Source organism: Lutra lutra, chromosome 9, assembly GCF_902655055.1.
Source record: "Lutra lutra chromosome 9, mLutLut1.2, whole genome shotgun sequence".
Taxonomy (NCBI): Eukaryota; Metazoa; Chordata; class Mammalia; order Carnivora; family Mustelidae; genus Lutra; species Lutra lutra.
Window position 1 is genome coordinate 100,435,549 of NC_062286.1, and position 24,326 is coordinate 100,459,874.

General features: G+C 44.1%; 2 protein-coding genes across 7 annotated transcripts in view; both read right to left on the reverse strand.

The window, feature by feature from the left end:
* The window catches only part of DTD1 (D-aminoacyl-tRNA deacylase 1), a 205,911-nt gene extending 200,921 nt beyond the window's left edge, over positions 1–4,990 (reverse strand). For 3 of the 6 annotated variants that reach the window (XR_007130142.1, XR_007130141.1, XR_007130140.1), the window contains exons 1-2: positions 4,821–4,990; positions 3,493–3,531 (exon numbers count right to left, since the gene is read on the reverse strand). Coding sequence is in view for 3 of the 6 variants with exons in the window: in XM_047745863.1 (XP_047601819.1) it covers positions 3,493–3,531; positions 4,821–4,863 (82 nt within the window). In the remaining 3 variants the exon portion in view is untranslated. The remainder of the gene's footprint in view (positions 1–3,492; positions 3,532–4,820) is intronic. The other 3 variants (XM_047745863.1, XM_047745860.1, XM_047745861.1) reach the window with 3 other exon arrangements.
* Positions 4,991–15,612: 10,622 nt separating this feature from the next.
* On the reverse strand, positions 15,613–16,935 carry SMIM26 (small integral membrane protein 26). The gene is made up of 2 exons (XM_047747145.1): positions 16,754–16,935; positions 15,613–15,937 (listed from the first exon to the last, which is right to left on the reverse strand). Exons 1-2 carry the CDS (start codon positions 16,869–16,871, stop codon positions 15,771–15,773), a joined length of 285 nt encoding a protein of 94 aa, XP_047603101.1. The 5' UTR covers positions 16,872–16,935; the 3' UTR covers positions 15,613–15,770.
* Positions 16,936–24,326: the final 7,391 nt, after the last annotated feature.

Below are 24,326 nucleotides of genomic sequence, written 5' to 3' on the forward strand. Positions count from 1 at the left end.
TTTGGTACTAAACTTTATATTCTAAGCCAATGACCTCCAAATCCCTTTCAATCGTGCATCTCACCCACAAATGAACAGATCTGTGAATATATATTCCAAACATTTGTGTATGTACTTATAGTCAAATGTACACTTCACTACTATGATGCAGTATCTCAGTGCTAGCACAGTTCTTTGGCCAAGATCCATCGTTATGATGGTGAACCTAAATCCATACTTCAAATGTTAAATCTTTATAACTTTCAAAATTTTTGGCCACCTTTTTAACTTTTTTGAAAGATTTTATTTATTTATTTGAGAGAGAAAGAACACAGAGGGAGAGTAAAAGAGAGAAGCCTACTCCCAGCTAAGCAGGGAGCCAAATGCAGGCCTCGATCCCTGGACCCTGAGATCATGACCCAAGCCAAAGGCAGACACCAAACTGACTGAGCCACTCAGGTGCCCAATTTTTGGCCAACTTTTTCCCAACTCTCATTAGATTATTGATGTCTTGTTATTTACCATCTATTAGCCTAATGTTCCAATCAGGAGAAGGGTAGACTCTGATATTCCCTTGTTTGCTTCTGCTGGATAATATTATCTATAAATATACCTGACAAGGCATCATAGACTGAAAAGTGTTGTCATATCCTGCAAGCTAAGGAAAGAATGAGAAACCCCCCTCTTCCTTCACCTGACAAGGGACCACCTGACATGCAGACCCCAGGGGAGTATCAGCATCAACACATTCCAACGCAAATATCAATAAAACTTAACTTCTCTTCTTTCTATGCTAAAAAGTATTTTCTTCTGCACTGCTTTGCTTATAATGAACTATGAGTGATTTACAGTCCTTTGAGCCAATGACTCAGAAGCTGAAACAGAAATAATCTATCCTGAAATAACCAGTAAACAATTGGGGTGGTTGGCTTGTTTGTGTTGCTTTAGAAAAAGCTTCTGGCTTTATTTGTTCTTTAAAGAAGTCATTATTTTCTTATAATATCAATAACATATTTTTTTAATTTTCCCCAATTATGTTTTAAAAGCTTAAATATAATGGTTATTCAGTTATAGCCACCATTAAATTAATGCAGAAGCATTACAGAAAGTTTAGAAAATATAAGAAACAGGAAGGAAAAAAAGAACACCAAAGACAAAAACTTCGATATTACAATCATTTCCTTTTTTAAAAATTTTTTTAAAAAGATTTTACTCATTTATTTGTCAAAGAGAGAGCACAAGCAGGGGGAGAGGCAGACAGAGGGAGAAGCAGGCTCCCCACTGAGCAGGAAGCCCAATGCAGGGCTCAATCCCAGGACCCTGGAATCATGACCAGAGCCAAAGGTAGACGCTTAACCAACTGAGCCACCCAGGAACCCCTCAATGATTTCCTTTTGATATTTTCTCTATCCATATGTTTTACTCCATATTTATTTTCAAATACTGTAATAATATTGTACATAATTTTTGTGTCCCATCTTTTAACAGCGCATAAGGATTTTTTCATGTTATAAGCTTTTCCTAAACATCTTTTAATAGTGACATCCCATCAAGTGGAATAGTTACATTCTATCCACTGGACCAACTAACCATCCCATTTGGCTAGATATATGGTTTGTTTCAAAATTCTCACTTCAGTAAATAACACTGTGGGGGAAACCTCTGTATACTAGACTTTAGACTTTACATTTTAGAGCAGTCTCAAGTTCACAACAAAACTGAGCAAAGATACAGAGATTCAGGGTGCCTGGGGGGCTCAGTCAGTTCAGTGTCCAACTCATGATATCTGCTCAGGTCATGATCTCAGGGTCATGAGATCAAGCCTTGCATCTGGCGCTAGCCTGGTCATGGAGCCTGCTTAAGATTCTCTCTCTCCCTCTCCCTCTGCTCCACAACCCCTCTTTTAAAAAAAGAAAAAGTTACTACACTCACTGCCCCCATACATGCATCACTTCCCCATTGTCAACATCCCCCACCACAGGGGTGCCTTTGTTAAAACTGATGAACCTGCACTGACACATCATTATCATGCAAAGTCCATAGTTTACTACATTAGGGTTCACTCTTTGTGTTGTACATTCTATAGATTTGGACAAATATACATTAACATGGTTCCACCACTACAGTATCATACAGAGTAGTAATTTCACTGCTCTAAGAATCCTCCCTGCTCTGCCTATTCATCCCTCTAAATCTTTTCTGAAATAGATTCTAAAAAGTAGAATCACGATTCAAAGTGATTCAAATCACTACCTGAAGAGTTTCATGCTTCTCCCTCTCCCTCAGCCACTCTCTCATGCTCTCTCTCAAATAAATAAAATTTTTTAAAATATTTTTTAAAGGTGGGGGGGGCACCTGGGTGGCTCAGTCAGTTCATCTGCCTTTGGCTCAGGTCATGGTCCCAAAGGGGAATCCTTGCTCAGCGGGGAGCCTGCTTCTCCCTCTCCCTCTGCCTCTTTGATCCTCTATCTCTAATAAATAAATAAAAATTTTTTTTAATTTTCGAAGAGTTTCAACATTTTTATAATCTATTACTGTCTTAGTAAGAAATAAATTATGCCCCAAAGTCTATCTATAACATAGTCTCCTCTCCTATTTTGGAGTAGTTTTGCTTCCCCCTCCAGGGACAAGCAGAAGAACTAGGAGACCAAAAGAGTTCTTTTATTATTGACAAATTAATTTCCAAGGGGAAAAAACTTGAAAATCACCATTTTAGACAACAGATCACAGGGCTAGAAAAGACGTGAGATATTCGGTCAATTTCCCATGCATACTGGCATCACCACTGACTTCTACTTCAAGAAGAATTCACAACTTCTCAAATTAACTCATTCAAGCCCATTTTAGATCCCCTTCCCAACATTACATGATTCTATTCAGATTTTAGCTGCTGAAGCTGAATGATAGGACATGAGAGCTACCACACTTTGCCGCCTGAGTAACCAAATGAACATGTTCAAAATGTTCCATAATAACGGTTTTAAAATTAAGATTATCACAATAACCACGCTAAGACATCAAAATATACTTGACCAATCTCATTGAGTCTGCCACATACTAAGATATGACTCCTATTATCCTCTGTCCCAACCATAAAATTGAAAGTGACATTTTAAAACCCCCATAATAAAATGCCATTCATGTACAACCACGTTTCAGTGAAGCCAGTCACATTCTAAAGAAATCAGAAAATCTTTCCACTACAGTTCAGCTAGAAGGCCTAACTAACCTGAAGTTCCCTCCAGCACTGAGAGAATTCCATTTTATTTAACAACTTCCCACAATTAATACCCTTCTTTTTTTAAAATACCCTTCTCTTTTTTTAAATACGCTTCTCTTTTTTAATATGCAGGTTTGCTGTTTTTTAACTAAAAGCACCCAATTTATATAGCAAATTAAAATCATTCAAACTATTCAGCAAATCTCACAAAATACATGTTCTCAGTATGTCAGATCAGCAGAATGAAGAGTGCAAGAGAAGATTAGAACTTAATTTCCTCAAAGTTCACTCACTGTTGGTGATGACCACATAGAGCAGAATGCAAGATTTTGCTGAAAAAAGCAAAAAAATCTTTTCTTTCTATTAATTTCCCATTTTAGTTAATTTAAATATTAATTGAAAGGCCAAAAAACTTTGTTTTAAAAAGCCCATAAATCCCAAAGCTATTCTGTTCCCTATTACTCCAGGACCATATTCAAAACCAGTTAACTGAACAGCTTAGAAATCATTAGGCAGCATTGAAAAGTAGACTCTCAGATCTAAATACATGGTTTTGCTGGGTTTAGTTGTTTCTTCAGGGAATTTTGTTGCTTTGTTTTTAAATCTATACTTTTGTGGACCCAAGAACACAGAGTTGGTGTGGACTGGCTGAAGAAAAGGATATCTGGAATTACTTGGGCTGAAACAATACTGTAAGTATGAAAAAAAAAAAAAAAAAAAACAGAAAATAAAAACCAGAAGACTAGAATACAATCTAGTATTAGTCATTAAAAAAAATTTTTAACATCTTTTTATCTTGGTTTGACTTTTTAAAACGACTACCTTATATACATTAATCATCTGGATCTCTGATGTTCAAACTAGACTACAGTGATCCAGTAATGACAAATGGCTGGGTGGCCTGGTCCACAAGAAACTGGTGGCAAACAGAAATAATGGATCCAGAATTCTTTAGATTCTGACCCCACCCCTGCATGGTTAGAGAAGTGAGAAAGAGAGGTGTCCTGGGGGCGAGGATCATTCTGTATCGAGTCTGGGCGGTCACGTGGGTGTGCACAACTGTCAGAACTCATCCATATGAACAACTCTTCATATCTGTGCATTTTATTTGCAGTCAAGCTCCATAAAAATTGGGACCTGGAGACAATGGGTAAAAATGGGAAATTTAAAATATAACGTTGTAAGGGGCGGATGGCGGTATCCTTGCTCGGGAAATGCTGCCTACGTGTTGTTTCTGCAACACTCCACCGAAGAACGGGCCATGGGGATGTTCGGAGGTTCTGCCACCCGGTACTCGGGACCAAAAACAAAAAACAAAACAAGACAATACAAAACAAAAACAACAAGATAATAAGCCGCGTTTATCATGAACCCAAAGAAGAACCCTGCAGCCAGGGCCACGCCAGGGCCCGCGGGGCACGTGGACTGCTCCGTGGCCGCGGCGGCGCCCGGAGCCAACCCGGAGACTCCGGGCTGCGGGGGCGAGCTCGCCAGGGCCCGCAGTGGCTGCAGCTGCCTCGGGGACGGCCCGGGGGAACCCTCACGGGGGCGGCCGGGGACTGCCGGGCGCGGGGTCAGGGGTGGCTCCTCCCGGGCCCGACCCCGGCCCCGCCCGACTGACCTGTGACGCTGGCCCGGGTGACGCGCTGCACCACGGCTTTCATGGCGGCGGCTGGGGCGAGCGGGGCGGCGCCGCACTCCTTCCGGCCTCGCTACTCTGCAGGCGGCTCGACGGCCGGCGCCCTCTGCGGGTGACACCAGGAAGCGCGCACAACCGTCCGGTCCGACCCGGTTGGCGGCGACACGCCCACGTCGGCCACGCCCATCCACAGGTCGGCCCCGCCCGCGTCGGTCACACCCACCTGGTGATAGGTCCCGCCCCTCCCTTGGTCCCGCCCCAGCCACAGGTGGGCCCAGCCCCCCACCGGATCCCGAAACCCCAGCCAGGTCCCCACCCCTTATACAGATTCAACCCCTGCCTAAGCGGCAGCTGTGTTACATTCCCGACCTAAGAGCCAATCATCCCTAAATCCCAGTTTTGTCCTGAATCTCAATACTGTGTTTCTCCTGCCACCCGTCCACCCCTCTGTCCCGATGCTCCCAAATTCCTTTTCCCTTGTCTTCCTGCCTCGGTGTCTTCTCAAAAACCAGACAAAATAAAATCTGCTTCCTAAAATAGCTATTTAACTACGGTATGTAAGTATTCATATGACTTAGCCATGCCATGGCGGTTGCACAGGTCTATGAGCCTGTCATTCTAATTCCTCTAATCCTAATACTTAGCAGCTTCCCCCACCCAGCGTTGTTAGATTTAAATAAAATAGACTGTGTAAAAATCACTCGAAAGCCGCAAAGGACTGTACAAGTATTACCCTAACAAATTATTATCGCTGAGAAAAATAAGCCCCTTTCAGGGGGCACCTAGGTGGCTCAGTGGGTTCAGTGTCTGCCTTCTGCTAAGGTCATGATCTCAAGGTCCTAGAATCAAGCCCCAAGTCAGGCTCCCCGCTCAGCAGGGAGTTTGCTATTCCCTCTCCCTGCCCTCCCCTCTGCTCATGTTCTCTGTGGCTGTCTTGTTCTCTGTCTCAAATCTTAAGATAAATAAAAAAAATTTTTTTTAAATAAGCCCGTTTCAGCATGCCTTCTTCTCCAAGCCCTCTAATAGCATTAGTGGGTGTAGAGTGATGACATTCAGAACACGCTACTCCCAAAATATGGCACCTTGGCATATCGAATACCATAACAGAGCTTGAGAAAACAGCAGGATCAGAAAAGTCACTCTGAACTTCCCATCACCCTTCTCTCCTGAAACCAGTCGTAAATACTTGTGTGCCCTCCCTACAACTTGATTTGCAAAGACAAAGGGATGGCAAGAACAAGGAGACCTTGCTAAGTACCCCCCCCCGCCCCGTTTACTATGCTTACCTCATACTCCTTGACCTATTATATTCCTCCATGATGTCCACTCTCCATCAAAAATAGCATAGGAATACACAAGTCTGTTTCTTTGAGCCACATTTTCTTGTGAAGTCTCCCTGTCTTGTAATTAGGTTGGTGTACTTTTCTCCCATTAATCTTTGTCAGCTTAATTCTCAGACCCAACCAGAGAACCTAAGAGTGAGAAAAACTTAAAATTTGGTGTTTTTTACATTTAATCAGCATAGTTCATACATTTTGATGTCAATGTCCCTTTACATTCTTAAAAATTATTGAATACCCTGGGGCGCCTGGGTGGCTCAGTGGGTTAAAGCCTCTGCCTTCGGCTCAGGTCATGATCCCACGGTCCTGGGATCGAACCCCGCATCGGGCTCTCTGCTCAGCAGGGAGCCTGCTTCCTCCTCTCTCTCTGCCTTCCTCTCTGCCTACTTGTGATCTCTGTCTGTCAAATAAATAAATAAAATCTTAAAAAAAAAAAAGATTATTGAATACCCTAAATAGCTTTTGTTTATCTGGGTTATATCTAAAGAGATTGACTGTATTAGAAATTACAACAAAGAAAAATCATTAAACATTGATTTATAATACACTCAAAAACAATAATAATAAAGTCATATATGTTAACAGTAGAGCAATGAGGTCATTACACACCATGGCACCTCTGGAAACCCCCATTGTACACTCCTGAAGGAGTAAGAGTGAAAAAGGCAAATATTGTCTATACATTATTATAGAAAGAGTTGGCAATCATAAGTCCTCTCGAGGGACACTTTGAGAACTGTTGGATTTGATAATGGCATTAAATCAATATAAATTTCCTGATTTGTATGTAAGAGAACATCCTTGTTTATAGAAAATGCACACTGAGGGCGCCTGGGTGGCTCAGTGGGTTAAGCCGCTGCCTTCGGCTCAGGTCATGATCTCAGGGTCCTGGGATTGAGTCCCACATGGGGCTCTCTGCTCAGTGGGGAGCCTGCTTCTCTCTCTCTCTATCTCTCTGCCTGCCTCTCCGTCTACTTGTGATCTCTCTCTGTCAAATAAATAAATTAAATCTTTAAAAAAAAATGCACACCGAAGTATTTAGAGATAAAGGCACATCAGATCTGCAATTTATTCTTAAATGGTTTGGAGAAAAATAATATATGCAGAGAAAATATAGTGAGTGATAAACCAAATGAAATAAAATGTTGGCAGTTTGGAAGGGAAAGGACCTTAGTTTTCTGTAAGTTGGAAATTTCAAAATAAAAGTTTTAGGGGCTCCTGGCTGGCTCAGTCAGTAGAGCATGCGACTCTTGATCTCAAGGTTGTGAGTTTGAGCCCCACATTGGGTGTAGGGATTCCTTAAAAATAAAAATCTTAAGGTTCTAAAAACATACCAAAACACCAAGTTCTTTTTTTGCATTTAGTGAACTCAGAAAGGTCAACACCAGGGGCTTCTGCCCTTGGAAGGACCTCCTCCCCTCTGCACACCTTCTCCTTTGGCTTCTCAGTTGCCACTCTCCCCAGGGTCCTCCCCCCTCTTCCTCCACTCCACTTTGTATGTGACAAGCCTTCAGGGCCCTGTGCGCTCTGGTTTTTCCTCTCCATTCTCATATTTAAAATTCCACTTTCATGCCACCAACTCTCCCATTTTCATTTCTGCTCCAGATATCTCCTATGAGTTTGTGCTTCCAAATACCTTCTTCACATCTCCATTTCCATGAGTCACAGATATCACAAAGTGAATAGATTTTAAAAGGAACTCAGGATTCCCAACCCTGTTGTATAACAAAGAATGTGTCTGATCTTTGTTCTGGGTTTCTGGCACAGAGCTTCTAAAGTCTTCAGAATCTCCCATGTGATAGGAATGGGTTTGTTCTTCATGGCCCTTGATCACCTCTGACTTTATGCTATTAAATCAGTTCAGATGGAGAGTGGGTCACCAGAAAGACCCATCATGTGAGTCATTGTGGCAAATTATGAAACTTGGGGGAGTCACAGAAACTCCCAAATTTGCAGCCCGTTGGTCATAAATACAGATGACCTGGGGACCCCTGAAATGAACCTGGAATCTGAAAAGCAGCCTTGTTGGGGACATGCCCCTTAAACTTGCTGGGTGGGAGCTAAGCCTGCATGCTTAGTGCCAGGACCGAATTGCAGTACAGCGGTTGGTGTTAGAACTCCACAAGCCCTCCATACTCCACCACCTGGGTCATCACTATCTAAATAAATGACTCCAATGTTTATTAGAGTCATAAGTGACTCATAGTTGCCCCCTTTCCCTCTCCCCAGGTATCTAGTCCATCAACAAATCTTCTCACTCTCCAAAACATACCCCCAAGTGCCCTCTTCTCTCCACCGCCATGTCATCCTGTCACATGCTCCCCGTCATCTCTCACCGGGATTTCTACCGCGACTCTCTCACTTGTCTCCCTACTGCCACATTGTTTCCCGCTCCAATCCAGTCTCCACAGAGAAATAAAAGTGATATTCCTAGAGTATATACTCTTCTTTTTCCAGATGGTGGTCTTCTCTACATCCCTCAAGCAAATCCATTTGTTCCTACCTCAGCACCTCAGCATGTGCTGGTCCTCCATCTGGTATATTCTCCCCCTATTCTTCGTACATCTTGCTCCTCTCCTTCAGGTTTTCAGCTCAAAGGCTTTCTCCTCAGACAGAATTTCTCTGACCACAGAGACTAAAGCGTCCCTGTTCCCAGTATTTCCCAGCACCATCCCATGGTTTTTCCCTCATATTCTGGCAACTTTCTCTCTCTCTCTTTCTTAATGTTATTTAATTACCTAGAAAGAAAGAGAGAGAACATGAGCAGGGGGAGGGGCAGAGGGAGAAGCAGAGTTCCTGCTTAGCAGGGAGCCTGCTCCGGGACTGGATCCCAGGACTAGGATGGAAACCTGAGCCAAAGTCAGAGGCTTAACTGACTGAGCCACCAGGTGCCCCCATACTCCGGCAACTTTCAATTACTCTAGTGCCTGTTAGGCTTGTTCTGATCATTCATGTCTCTCACGAGCGTGAGATACCCTTGTATCACAAGGCGATACCCTTGTATCCGAAGCACCTAACACAGTACCCAGAGCTCAGATAATATTGTTCAATGAATAAGAGTGTGAATATAGCTCTTTGATTAACAATGTACCCTAACCTTATAGTATGGCTGTGGATGTTCTAGGGATTCTACCCAGACCCAAAGGCCGAGGTACAATAGACCATCTCTTCCGGATCCTTCCTCTGAAGCTGGGACATCTTGCCCGGAAGCCCCTCGCTCTTGGCTAGCCAGAATGAGACCACATGACCATGCTTGACCCAATCGCTGAAAGGGAGATGGGACTTAACCCCACCCCATCCCCACCCACCCACACGATTGGCTGAGATGAAAGGTTCTTGCCTCCGGACGTACGCCAGGTGGTTACAGGAGGGGTGTGTGTGAAGAGAGGGACTGGAGCTGTAACAATGTCTGGAGGTTGTTACTGGCATTTAATGACCAGAGAATTTGAAATGCTGAGGCTCTTGCCACACCTGGGGCAGCCCACAAATGGGACTGTCCCATCCACAGTGCCAGCAGTGCCCGATTTGAGAAACACGGGACCAACCGGGCCCCGCCCTCCAGATGGAGCCAGTCCCCCTAGAGCACGGATGGGGTGGACTCACCGGTCTATAATAAAGCAGGAACCGAGGCAGTGGACGTAGGGAAAGCAGTTAGCCGTGTCTACCGAGAGGCTGTTTTCAGCTCAGTGCCATGTTGAGCAAGTTTTATGGAAGACTCTTCTGCCTGAATCCTTTCAGTTATCTCCGTAAATTCTGTAAATTGAAAGTAGGATTGCTGAATCAAAGGATATGCCACTTTCCATTTTGATACTCACAGCTAAACTGTGCTGCTGAAGACGTATGTTAACGTCTGGGTGTTATGGGCAAGACGTATGGGCAAGTATCATGCGACAAAGTCCCTGGGGTGCCAAGAGCCAAGCAGTGGAGGACTATACGAGGGGACTGACTTAGAGGTGGAAGGTATTTACACTAGCTTCTCAGGACTACTTAAGACATAGTTTACTCCTGTTAATAATAGCATGGACACAGAGCACTTTTCTTTTTTTTTAATTTATTTGAGAGAGAGAGAGAGAGCACGCACATGAGCGAGGGGGAGGCGTAGAGGGAGAAGCAAGCTCCCCACTGAGCAGAGAGCCTAATGTGGGGCTCCAGCCCAGGACCCGGGATGACGACATGAGCCAAAGGCAGCAGCTTAACGGACTGAGCCATCCTGGCACCCAGCAGAGAGCACTTTCTCAGTGGAAGCTCAAAACCCTGTCAGCGGACTGGGTAGATACTATGCCTCTTCATCAAAAGGAATTGAGGTTCAGAAAAGTAGAGGAGATTTTTCTATCATGGAAAGTTAAAATTTTTTTAATAAATAAATAAGGAAATGGGATTTGCTTGGAGTTACATCAGCTGTAACAGAGACCCAAGTAACAGTGCCTTGAATTGCACAGAAATCGATTCTTTTCTCATAAAACACTGCACCGGTATGGTCTTGCACAGGGCCAGACAAGTCAATTCATTTTGCTGTTGTTGCTGTTGCTGTTGTTTTTAAAGATTTTATTTTTAAGTAATCTCTGCACCCAGCATGGGGCTCGAACTCAACCCTGAGATCAAGACTTGCACACACCACTGACTGAGCCAGCCAAGTTTCCCTTGTTTTTGTTTGTTTGTTTTTTTTCTGTCATTCCTTGGGAGTAATCTTCAGCCAAATGGTGGAATGGTCGAGACTTCTCACAGCCACCTCCTTGCTCTCCCAGTAGTGTGCACTCTCTCTCTCTCTCTCATAAATAAGTAAATAAATAAAATACATTTAATACTAAAAGTTCATTTTGCATGCAACCTTTCTATGATGATATGGGATGCTGTTGTGTCTCAAATCATCAACCACCATTCTATTAGACAGCAAATAAATACAGCCAATGGATAGACTATTAGTCAAACTGTTACATTCACTGGACTAAATTCACTTGGGGTCCAAAATTCACTGGACTTTTATTTTTAATAGAACCCTGATGGTAGTTTTTCACTTGTTATCTGCCCCTCACAAAAGCATAAAGCAATCTGATAATTTGAGCTTTCTGGCATTTGGATTCTAGGAAAACAAAAAGTTTTCAGCGTTTCTTTCCAAAGCTTGTCATCAATAGCTCCCTCACTGCTTTATGAGACAAAGTTAGCATAATGCCAACGGCTTAAGCTTTGGCCCCTGAAAAACCTCACTTTCTGTCCCATCTCTGCTACTCCCTGTGTGATCTTAGGAATATGGTTAGACCTCATTTAGCCTCTGTCTTTTTATCTGTAAAGTTGGGAAGACTATCTTCTTCAGATTGTGGCAAGGAGTAAATGTAATACAGCTCTCAGAAACTGATCTTGAAGCGAATCTGCAAATAAGCATATCTTTACAATGACATATCCATCATCTCTGTCTGGCCCATATATGTCATTTTGGAAATGATAGATCATGTAATTCATCTTTTTTTTTTTTCATGTAATTCATCTTAAAAGTCTAATTCAGAGAAGTGAAGCAGAGCTCCCCTGAATTTTTTTTTTTTTTTTAAGATTTTATTTATTTGAGAGAGAGAACATGAAAGGGGGAAGGTCAGATGGAAAAGCAGACCTCCCTGCTGAACAGGGAACCTGATGCAGGACTCCATCCCGGGACTCGATCCCAGGACTCCAGGGTCATGACCTGAGCCAAAGGCAGTTGCTTAGCCAACTCAGCCTCCCACAGGACCCTCCCCTGAAGGTTTAAAGCCCAACACTCTGCGTGCTAGAGCACATTGGACACAGTGCCCCCAAAAAAGCATGATTTTTTTTTTTTTTAGCTCCAGCTGGTGAATCTCTAATGCTTAGGAGAATCTTAACTCTGTTGCTTCTTTGACTTCTGCCACTTGGTCATATTTCTGGTTCCATCAGTACAAAATTGTACGATTTTCTTCTCTAAAAAGAAACTAAGTCCAGGAGAATCTCATGTTCATTTTGATGTATGCTGAATCTGTGATGGAAAAAAATAGAAAACTATGGCAAGGTAGTCCTCTGATATCATATCACCAGAAAGACACCCTTCCCCACCCCCCACCATGCATGCCTGATCCCTTCCACGAAACCCACTCAAATTACCTCCTTACCTTGGATGTGACACTTGACTCACTATGGTCTTTGGGCAGGCCTGGCGATGGAGTCACTGACTCCTGGCCTGCCAATGACGGAGTTCTGTCAGGATGCTGTAAAGGAAAATTTTCCAAAACTTACAGTATCAGGTGAAAAGAAAGATAGCAAGTACATTAAATGTCATTATGGAGCACTGTGTTTAACAAGCAGTGATATTGGGGCGCCTGGGTGGCTCAGTGGGTTAAAGCCTCTGCCTTCGGCTCAGGTCATGATCCCAGGGTCCTGGGATGGAGCCCTGCATCGGGCTGTCTGCTCAGCAGGGAGCCTGCTTCCTCCTCTCTCTCCGCCTGCCTCTCTGCCTACTTGTGATCTCTGTCTGTCAAATAAATAAATAAAATCTTTAAAAAAAAAAAAAAAAACAAACAAGCAGTGATATTGTGACCTGAAATAAGAAGTATGTATTTGGTCTTCCTTTTTTTTTTTTTTTTTAAGATTTTATTTATTTATTTTGACAGACAGAGATCACAAGCAGGCAGAGAGGCAGGAAGAGAGAGAGAGGTGGAAGCAGGCTCCCTGCTGAGCAGAGAGCCCGACGCGGGGCTCGACCCCAGGACCCTGGGACCACGACCCGAGCCGAAGGCAGAGGCTTCAACCCACCGAGCCACCCAGGCGCCCCTGGTCTTCCTTTATTCCTGATACAGAGTTCCTAAAATTCTTGGAATTACCGAAGTGATGAGAGTGATAAATATGTCTTTTGTTACATTAATGAGTTGACTTTTCGACCCCACCTAAAGGATGAAGGCTAGTTGTCAGGAGACGCAATCATGTGACAAGAGGGTGGGAACTTTCAGTCCCAACCCCAACACCCGGGGAGGGGGGAGGGGCTGGAGATTGAGTTCCATTGCCAGTGGCCCAGGATTTAATCAGTCATTCCTCTGTAATGAAGACTCCATAAAAACCCAAAAGGACAGGGTTCCTTTTTTTTTTTTTTACGATTTTATTTATTTATTTGAGAGAGAGAGCACAAGATTGGGGAGGGCCAGGCAGAGAAGCAGACTCCCCACCAAGCAGGGAGCTGGGAGTGGGACTAGATCCTGGGATTACAGGATCATGACCAGAGCCCATGGCAGTCGATCAACCAACTGAGCCACCTAGGGGACCAGGACAGGGTTCTGAAAACTTCCTGGCTGGTAAACACATGGAGATTGGGGAAAGGCATGCTGGAAGAGAACAGGGAACTTTCCCCACACCTTGGCCTGAGCATCTCTTCCAACTGTTTGCTCCTGAGTTACATTCTGTCATCTAGTCAGTCAAATGTTTCTCTGAGTTCCATGAGCTGTTCTAGCACATTAATCGAACTCAAGGAGGGGGTCTTGGGAACCTTTGACCTATAGCTGGTGGGTCAAAAGAATAGGTAACAACCTAGGCTTGAGACTAGTGTCTCAAGTCCAGGGAGGGTGTTGTTGGAAAAGCTGACTGCCACAGGAAGAAGCACAGATGAGGAGGACCTGGGCTGTGATTGTGATGGGGGGGGGGAGTGACAATCTTGCAAGACTGAGCCCTTCACCTATGGAATCTGATGCTATCTCTGAGTAGATAGTGTCAGAATGGAGTTGAATTATAGAATGCCCCCAACTGGTTCCCAAGAATTGCTGTGGTGCCTGGACCCCCACCACACACACACACACACACACACACACACACACACACACGCACACACGCATGCAAATTGGAATTGGGCCCAAGAGTTCTTTTATAGGCCCACTCAAAGATTCCTTAGTTATCTGGGGGAATGTGCCTCGGTTTGACCTATCATCTACCTGTGATTAAAAACCTAGGTTTCAGCCAAACTACTCACTGAACCTCAATGGCTCAGAATGGCCTCAGCCCCATAAAGCTTAATATATGCTGGTCCTCAAAAAAAAAAAAAAAAAAAAAAACCTAGGTTTTGGGAGCCTGGGTGGCTCAGTTAGTTAAGCAACTGCCTTGGGCTCATGGCCATGAGCCCAGACTCTCAGGATCGAGTCCCATATCGGACTTACTGCTTGCTGGGGAGTCTGCTTCTCCTTCTGACCCTCCCCCCATCTCATGCTTTCTCTACTTCTCAAATAGATAAATAAAATCTTTTTTTTTTAAAGATTTTATTTATTTATTTGACAGACAGAGATCACAAATAGGCAGAGAGAGAGGAGGAAGCAGGCTCCCCGCTGAGCAGAGAGCTTGATGCGGGGCTTGATCCCAGGACCCTGGGATCATGACCTGAGCAGAAGGCAGAGGCTTAACCCACTGAGCCACCCAGGCGCCCTGATAAATAAAATCTTAAAAAAAAAAAAAAAAGCCTAGGTTTCGTGATATTACACATCAACTTGGGGATTTTTGGCCAATAAGGATAAAAGTGATTCCTGTCTGGTAAACAAGTAAACAAAACCCCAAAGTATAGGCATTTACCCCCCTATAGAACATTAACCAGAAATCCTACTCTAACATTTCTTTCTCCAGTGCCTAAATTATCCTGCTTAACCAACTGAGCCACCCTGATGCCTCACTAATGCCTTTCAGGCATACTCAGTAATCCACAGGGCAGGGCACTAATAAAAAGTGACTGAGTCTCACAAGAGTGGAAGCCAAACACGAGCTTGGGAAGAGGCTGCTCAGACTAGCTCTAGTACTGCAGAATGGGGATTTGGGAGAAGAGAAGCTGGTGTGCAGCGAGAGAGGCAACAAGGCAGACAAGAGCCCAAGCAGGCTCAGTGAGAGGCTGGCTGCCTTCCCAAGTGGGGTACCAGGCTCTCCTAAGATCTCAACATACTCGGCTTTAGTTCTAAGCTGTCCATACACATTTTTTATAAACACCTCCTTTCTGATTTAAGCCCACTTGTGTGGGGTTCTTACTTGCAATGGTAATAGACAGTAGAGACCAGTGCAGCACTCTAGGCAACAACCCACGTTGTCCTGACTTTGTATCCCCCATGTCTAGAACACTGGTAGCCACAGTTGGGGTTCAATCCACATCTGCTGAAGGAATGAGGGGTACCTGTACTGGTCCTAGTAAAAAGGTCAAGTCTCTTTAATTCAGGAGTTACAAAATATAGTTTATAACATACTTCCCAAGTACCCAATAGTACCTAAAGAGCTGCTATAAATCCCAGGCTGAAGGTGGGAGATCGGGTGATTGTAACCTTCAAAGCACTGCTAAAGCCCTATTTGCCGGCAACATGAGAGAAATAGAAAGTTACATGAAACAGTCTCAGAAAACAGCTTACGGAAGCTTAATGTGAAATTTCACTTCAATATTTTCACTCATATAAGTAATGAGGGACACCTCTGAAATATGCAAGTTGACTTTTCCTCAAGGACGTATTTATTGCATACCACGAGTGTTTATATTTTACAGCAAAATTAAATTAAATGGATACACTTTTCATAAACATAAATTGGAAATCAAGGCATCCATGAAATGAAACCAAAGTCCCGGTTTTCAGCATTCCGCAGTTAATCACGATTCTCGTCCAGGGCCACCAGTCCACGATTTCAAAAAGTTGACAATCCTGTCAGTGACTGGAACAAAATCTTCCTTGTATGTGACAATTGTTTCCAAGTAAAACCCTTTCGGGGGCTCAAGCAATTCATTTCTTGGGACATCCTTTTGCTCCACTTCATCACCTTTGAAAAATAAAAAATAAAAAAGAAAGGAACACCTGAATTATTACCTTTTAAGACAGCAGTACTTAAATTATTAGTTAAGTCTTGGAAGGAAACAAAATAAACTAAGGTAGGAATCACCCCTACCCCCGTCAGATTTCTGACACTATTTTCTCCCTGTGAAAAAAGAAAAATAAATATGACATGACCACTATAGACACTGTAACGTGTTTAAATGCTCAATACTGGACACGTGTACTTTCAGGCCGCTGATAATCTTCAACGCCAAATGTCATCTTCAGCACGGTTTTTACAGAACAGCTTTCCTGTTTCCTTTTCCGAATGGCTTTTAGCACATTCAGATCAGTGCAACCGCAGTTTTAGGATATTTCCCTCCTTTAGCAAGTCCCGCCCCATCAACTCCGCCCGTTCAGCCCCGGGCAACTAGAATCCGCTGCAGGCATCTACAAATCTCCAGCACATTTCTGAAGGCTCGGGGATTTTCTCTTCCGCCCGGTAACCGGGAAGATTTTAATACTCCTCGGCGGAAGTGCTGAAACTGCTCGCCAACTGCCACCGGGCTCACCGAGGCATCACCTCTTTAAATAAATCACCGTCCAGTGTTTTTGACATTTCCTCTGGAATCTTACCCAGATTCGTCAAATAAACAAACAAGAAGCAGATAGGAGGATTGAAACGGTAGTTCCGGGCAGATTCCCCTACAGCGAATTGCTCGCGACAATGGTTTTGCAGAATAAACCCGGAGCCTGCGGCACAGCGAAGCCGCTTCTGTGACCCTATCAGGACGCCCCACCGAAGGCTGCCGGAGGGTCGTACCTGGTGGCTTGTGATTTTTCCGGCTTAAATAAAACAAGGAGCCCAGAATGGTCCAAGCGCCCAACCCATATAGCACGGACATCCGCCGGTACCAAGATGTGGCCTGATCCGGTCGCATTATGCAGCTGGGGAGGGTTTCAACTCCGGGAGGCCTAGGGCAGAGGCGGGCCTTCCTGCCGGCGCGTCACAACCGCCGCCGCCTCCAATGGAGAGCCGATTCTGGGAGGCCACTTCCTTCAATGGCCCCAATGCATCCTGGGGCGTGTAGTCCCGAAAGTTGTCCCCTGGACTTGGACCCTAAGGTGTAGGGTTCAGGGGGCTTCCCGGTTGCGCTGCTGAGGACCAGCCTCGCCTACCACGTGACACCAAATGACAATTTCTCTGAACAAGCTTCTAGCGTGGAAAATTGTAACACCTGCCTTACACAGGATTCAGATGGTATTTGTAAAGATTAAGTACACTCCTCCCACAGCTCTCAGATATGCGAGAATGCCTGTCTACCCCCAAAGCTTTCCCCACTTTTCTTTCTAGAACCCAGTCCGGATGAGCCTTGGGTCCCTTCTGGTCAAAGTTGATCTTTCCACTGGGTCTGGGTTCTATGCTTTACTGCTCCTCGGGATTACACTCTAACTCTACTCACATCTTGAAAACACATCTCCTTTTGATGAGGGAGCAGGAGGCTGGCTGAGGACAAAGCAAAAGCGGGCACCTTGCACCACCTCTCCACCCGCTCCCCTCGGTAATATGTGTGACATTCCTCAGGCACCCCTGACTGCCCTAAAAGAAAAACAAATAGTTAATTTGCAGAGATCACAGTCCTGCAAGACAGGAGTCTCCCTTAGTTTACAGATGTCCTTGAGATTTACAACAAAGAAGTTACCTTATCCGTAGCCCAATTTCCAGAGGCGAACAACTCAGTTCCTCAAGCCCTAATGTCGCCCTCCCCACCATAAACAAAACTGAAGGAGGCTGAGGTACAAGGAAATGTAAATAAAGTTAAATTTCTTCTAAACCCAAATCTCACTAACAAGGACGCTTGATAGCAGGAATGTGACATTCCACCTGGAAACTCCCAATTGTCTTCATGCTAGTGCCTCATTAAAGGGAAAAACAGCCTTGGCTTGATAGTAACCAGACCTTCAATATTCTGACAAGTCTTCTTTACCCTGATAGCCCTTCTAAACACCCCCTTTGTCCTCACCTACCCAACTCCTGTGTATATGATTAGCCACTCCTCACATCCCCAAGGCAGCAGCTCTTTCTGCCTACGGGTCCTGTCCCCGTGCTTTAATAAACCACCATTTTGCACCAAAGATGTCTCAAGAATTCTTTCTCGGTCATCAGCTCCAGACCTCACCCCACCGAACCTCACCTAGGTTCAAGAACTTCATCACTTTGACTCTGCCTACCTTCCAACTTTTCTCTTAACCATATGTTTCTAAATTCAAAGCATAATCTACCACCATTCCAACAGACCAAATTAACTTTGAGAGCAGAAGTGATGTGCTTGGCATAGCGTGGACATTCAGTAAATTGCCATATCCAGTAACTACTTTTCAGCCATAGTCAAATTTTATCTCTAAAGCATTTGACACCATTGACCATACCTGCTCCTTTCATAGCTTCGGAAACATAATTTTCTTCTGTATCTCTGTGTCTTTCAGGGCTCTTTTCACTTCTCCCACCCTTTAGAAATTGTTTTGCCATACACAAAAATTTAACTCTAAATGGATCATAGCTTAAATGCAAAAGCTAAAACTACAAACCTAGGAGAAAACACAGGAGAAAAATTTGCCACCTTGGGATTGTAAGGGCCTACTTAGCCAGAGTGAGCCATTTTGTTGTTTATGCAGTAAACTTAGATTGACCCTGCCCCCCCCCCCCCCCCCCAGAGGAACTTACTTAGAAACAAGTCTGGGAAACCAGTAAAATATGACTGACCAGCCCCCGATAACAGAGCCCATATACCAGGATGTGTCAGGTCAGGGGGAGGTAACAGAGCCCAGAATACAAAGATGAGCCAAGCCAGGTGGAGACATCCAATCAGGAAAGCACCTCCCTAACCACCCAAGAATGTGGGCCCTGCCTTTTGGGCGCCAATTCTGACCAGAGTGATAGGCTAGTTCAAATAACTACTATAGGGTGAGTTGTAATTCAATTGGTCACCTGTGCGTGGCCAGGCTCAACCACATGGCCTTTACTCTATAAAAGTTAGTCTGTGAGACTGGAAGGGGTCGCCTCTATGCAAGAGACGGTCCTGGCCGGTCCGTTTGATTCTCAATGCTTGGCGCGAAATAAAACTTTGCTTGACCTTCGCTTTGTATCAGTCTCGCTCCTTTGACCATGGATGGGTAAGAATTTTTTAGAATACAGACAGCATGAACCATAAAACAAATACTAGTAAATTGGATTTTTTCAAAATTAAGACTTTTGTTCTTCAGAAGTCACAGTTAAGAAAATTAAAGAAGCCACAAACTATTCAAATACCTATATTTGACCAAGGATTTCTATCCAGAATATAAAAGGACAACTTACAATTCAATTATAAAAAGACAACCCTACTAAGAATCAGGCAATAAATTTGAGCAAACTCTTAACAAAAGAAGATATACAAATGGGGTGTCTGGGTGGCTCAGTGGGTTAAGCCTCTGCCTTTGACTGAGGTCATGATCTCAGGGTCCTAGAATCAAGCCCCATATGGGGCTCTCTGCTCAGCGGGGAGCCTGCTTCCCCCCTCTCTGCCTGCCTCTCTGCCTACTTGTGATCTTTCTCTCTGTCAAATAAATAAAATCTTTTTTTTATTTTTTTTAAAGATTTTATTTATTTATTTGACAGAGAGATAGATCACAAGTAGGCAGAGAGGCAGTCAGAGAGAGAGGAGGAAGCAGGCCCCCCGCTGATCAGAGAGCCCGATGTGGGCCTCGATCCCAGGACTCTGGGACCATGACCTGAGCCGAAGGAAGAGGCCTTAACCCACTGAGCCACCCAGGTGCCCAATAAAATCTTCTTTAAAAAAGATATACTAATGGCCAATGATGAGGGAGCAGAAGGCTGGCTTAGGACAAAGCAAAAGCTGGCACCTTGCACCCCCTCTCCACCCGCTCCCCTCGGTAATATGTGTGACATTCCTCAGGCACTCCTGGCTGCCCTAAAAGAAAAACAAATAGTTAACTTGCAGAGATCACAATCCTGCAAGACAGGAGTCTCCCTTAGTTTACAAATGTCCTAGAGGTTTACAACAAAGAAGCTATCTTAACAATAGCACAATTTCCAGAGGCAAATAACTCAGTTCCTCAAGCCCTAACATCACCCTCTCCTCCATAAAACTGAAGGAGGCTGAGGTAGAAGGACATGTAAATAAAGTTAAATTTCTTTTAAACCCAAATCTCACTAACAAGGACACTTGATAGGAGAAGTGTGAAACTTTATCTCTAAACCTCCAAGATAGTGTCAGCAATCATTCCCAAGCATATGACCCACTAATAATACATCTAAAGGGTCTCACGAGAAGATTTTTTACTAGTAATAAATAACCTTTCTCCCAACAATAGCTAGCCCCTCAAGGTCCTGGAGACCTTGCTTCCAAAATTCCGTAGAGACTAACATTATCCCCTTTGTCGTCACCTACCCAACTCCTGTGTATATAATCAGCCACTCCTCAGGATAGTGGGGCAGCAGCTCTTTCTGCCGACAGATCCTGTCCCCGTGCTTTAATAAACCACCATTTTGCACCAAAGATGTCTCAAGAATTCTTTCTTGGTCATCAGCTCCAGACCTCACCCCACCGAACCTCACTTAGGTTCTAGAACTTCATCAGCCAATAAGCACAGGGACATCATTAGTCATCGCAGAAATGCAAATTAAAACCACAAGACACGGGACGCCTGGGTGGCTCAGTTGGTTAAGCCACTGCCTTCGGCTCAGATCATGATCCCGGCGTCCTGGGATCGAGTCCCACATCGGGCCCCTTGTTCTGTGGGGAGCCTGCTTCTCCCTCTGCCTCTACCTGCCACTCTGTTTGCCTGTGCTCTCTCTCTCTCTCTCTCTCTCTCTCTCTCTGACAAATAAATAAGTAAAATCTTAAAAAAAACAAAAAAACAAACAAAAAAAAACACAAGACACAATTGTACACCTATTAGAATGACTAAAATCTATATTAAGAATACCAAGAGTTGGGGTGCCTGGGTGGCTCAGTGGGTGGGGACCTCAGCCTTTGGCTTGGGTCATGGTCCCAGGGTCCTGGGATCAAGCCCTGCGTTGGGCTCTCTGCTTGGTGGGAGCCTGCTTCCCCCTCTCTCTGTGCTTGCCTCTCTGCCTACTTCTGATCTCTGTCTGTCAAATAAATAAATAAAATCTTAAAAAAAAAAAAGAATACCAAGAGTTGTAAGGATTTGGAGCAATCAGACCTCTTAACTGGTGGAAACATAAAACATCACAACCTCTTTGCAATACTGAAAGTTTCTTAAAAAGTTGAACATACACCTACCATATTACTCAGACATTCCATTCCTAGTAATTTATCCAAAAAAAATGAAAACAGATCCACACAGACATGTAGATGGACTTTCACAGAGCTTTAGTTATAACAGCCAAAAAAGGGAAACAACCCAAATCACCATCATCTGGGGAATGAATAAATGAGAAGTGATATACAACTTGGTAATAAAAAGAATTACTGATACATGCAGCTACATGGGGGAATCATAAATGGATTATGCTAAGTGAAAGAAGCCAGACACAAATGAAACTAGACAAAACTCTAGGAACAAATTAATATACAGCGGGACAAAGTTGACTAGCAGTTGCCTACTAAGGAAACCAACGGGGGGATAGAAAAGTTCTGTATGGTGATGGTGGTTTCATGAGTGTACACATCTGTCAAAACTCATTGAACTGGGGACCCCTGGGTGGCTCAGTTGCATAAGTGTCTGCCTTCGGCTCAGGTCATGATCCCAGGGTCCTGGGATTGAGTTCTGCATCAGGCTCCCTGATCAGTGGGGAGTCTACTTCTCCCTCTGCCCCTCCTCCCCACTTGTACATTCACCCACGCTTGCTCTCTCTCTCATACACACAAATAAATAAAATCTTAAAAAAACAAACAAAGTGGGACACCTGGGTGGGTCAGTCGGTTAAGCGTCTGCCTTCGGCCCAGGTCATGATCCAGGGGTCCTGGGATGGAGTCCCACATTGGGCTTCTTGATCAGCGGGGAGCCTTCTTCTCGCTCTGCCTGCTGTTCCTCATGCTTGTGTGCTCTCTCCCTCTCTCCCTCTCCCCCTCTGTGTCATATAAATGAAAATCTGTTAAAAAAAAAAAAAAAAGGTGGGGGGTGCCTGGGTGGCTCAGTGGGTTAAAGCCTCTGCCATTGGCTCAGGTAATGATCCCAGGATCCTGAGATCGAGCCCCGCATCAGGCTCTCTGCTCATCGGGGAGCCTGCTTCCCCCCTCCCTGCCGCCCGCCTCTCTGACTACTTGTGATCTCTGTCAAACAAATAAACTCTTACTAAAAAAAAAAAAACAAACAACTCATTGAACTGTGTACTTTAAATGGAGCAGTTCTTTGTATGTAAGCTATACCTCAATAAGGTTGTTAAAAACAAAACAAAAACTGGTATTCTGTTGCAAGATTTGTTCTCTTCTCATCCTGAGCAACTTTGCTCATGTTATTTATTTGTTAATGACTGAAATCTGCTCCAAATTCTCCTGAAAGAAAATCCATTTTATTTTTTTTATTTTTTTTTTTAAAGATTTTATTTATTTATTTGACAGAGAGATCACAAGCAGGCAGAGAGGCAGGCAGAGAGAGAGGAGGAAGCAGGCTCCCCGCCAAGCACAGAGCCCGATGCGGGGCTCGATCCCAGGACTCTGAGATCATGACCCGAGCCGAAGGCAGCGGCTTAACCCACTGAGCCACCCAGGCGCCCCAAGAAAATCCATTTTAAAGATTTTTTTTTTTTTTAATTTGACAGAGAGAGATCACAAGTGGGCAGAGAGGCAAGCAGAGAGAGAGAGAGGAGGAAGCAGGCTCCCTGTGGAGCAGAGAGCCCGATGTGGGACTCGATCCCAGGACCCTGAGATCATGACCTGAGCCGAAGGCAGAGGCTTAACCCACTGAGCCACCCAGGTGCCCCGAAAATCCATTTTAATTACAACTAACCTGCTGGGCATTCTGTTATCTCTCACAAGCTCCCTAAACTCAAAATGTCTAGGATTGAATTTATCAATGCTAGAAAAGAAAGAGCAAAGAACTCCTTCCCTCCTTTTCTGTAATTCAGAGAGTGATTGACGTATCACCCAAGCCAGAAACTTGAACTCAGACTCTTGCCTAACACCCCACCTCTGTCCAAATACCTGCTTCTGTTCAGACCTCACCTGGATACCAGCTTCCTCCCACCCATCCTGCCACTCTCCTACTGTTTTTATTTTTTAAAATTTTTAATTTTTTTTTTCTCCTACTGTTTTTAAAATCCCTAACAGGTCATTTCCCCTGAGGTCAGAGGCTTTCTTTGCCTTCAAGATGGATTTCAGAGTCTTCATTAGGCACACTGGGCTCCATGCTTTCCTCCTCAGGATAGCTGCTTTCCATACACTACTCTCCACCTCCATGTTCTCTCTGGAAACAGCCACCAGTACCCAGAGGTAGGATCTGCATGGCAGGGTCTTCTATGTTAGGTCACCCAGTGGTGCCACCTCACCACCTAAACTCATTGTCACTGAAGAGAACACCAGTGCAAGGTAGGTCTATTACATTCTACCTTCTGTTATTTTAAAATGGAAAGGCCCGGGGCGCCTGGGTGGCTCAATGGGTTAAGCCTCTGCCTTCAGCTCAGGTCATGATCTCAGTGTCCTGGGATTGAGCCCTGCATCGGGCTCTCTGCCCAGCGGGGAGCCTGCTTCCCCCTCTCTCTCTGCCTGCCTCTCTGCCTACTTGTGATCTCTGCAAAATAAATCTTTAAAAAATCTTAAAAAAAAATAAAATAAACAGGTTATTTTAGTTTCTGTTCTGTGGAAAGTGTAAAGCATTCCAACAAAGGGTTTTAATGTAGATTTTTTTTTTTTGCACCCATGCTGTTGATTGCTAAATGTAATAGTCTGATCATGACGCTGAATAAATGTGTCTTTTTTTTAAATGTGCTGTGTAAAGTTAGTCTACTCTGAAGCCATCTTGGTATACTACCCCAACAGTGTGAAGTTAGAATTCCTTCAGGGTGATGCCAGGTTCCATTCGAAATTTATTTGCAACCTGCTTGGGCACAGAAGCCATTGTCTCCACAAACCTTGGTGTAGTTGAACTGACAATTAATGTGTTGTGACCTGGAGTTCACCATTAAAAGGTCACCCAAGCAAAGTCCTGGAGTTTATTTGGTTATTAATATGATTGTTGGCACATCCTATGCAATATATCTAAATTGAATTATGGTATCAGATAAAATTATAGATGGGATTAAAGCTTGTGTATCATCCATTATCATGTGTAATCAATAAACGATTTAATATTCTCTTGAAAAAAAAAAATAAAATAAAATGGAAAGGCCCAAGATGGAATAGTTTCAACCTTAATCAGGTTTTTGTGCT

Excerpts from the sequence above, each read along its gene's own strand:
- SMIM26 (XM_047747145.1), bottom strand. The coding sequence starts at position 16,871 with ATGCGACCGGATCAGGCCACATCTTGGTACCGGCGGATGTCCGTGCTA. Across the intron at positions 15,938-16,753 it reads GAAAAATCACAAGCCACCAG|GTGATGAAGTGGAGCAAAAG; the intron begins GTACGACCCTCC and ends TATTTTTCAAAG.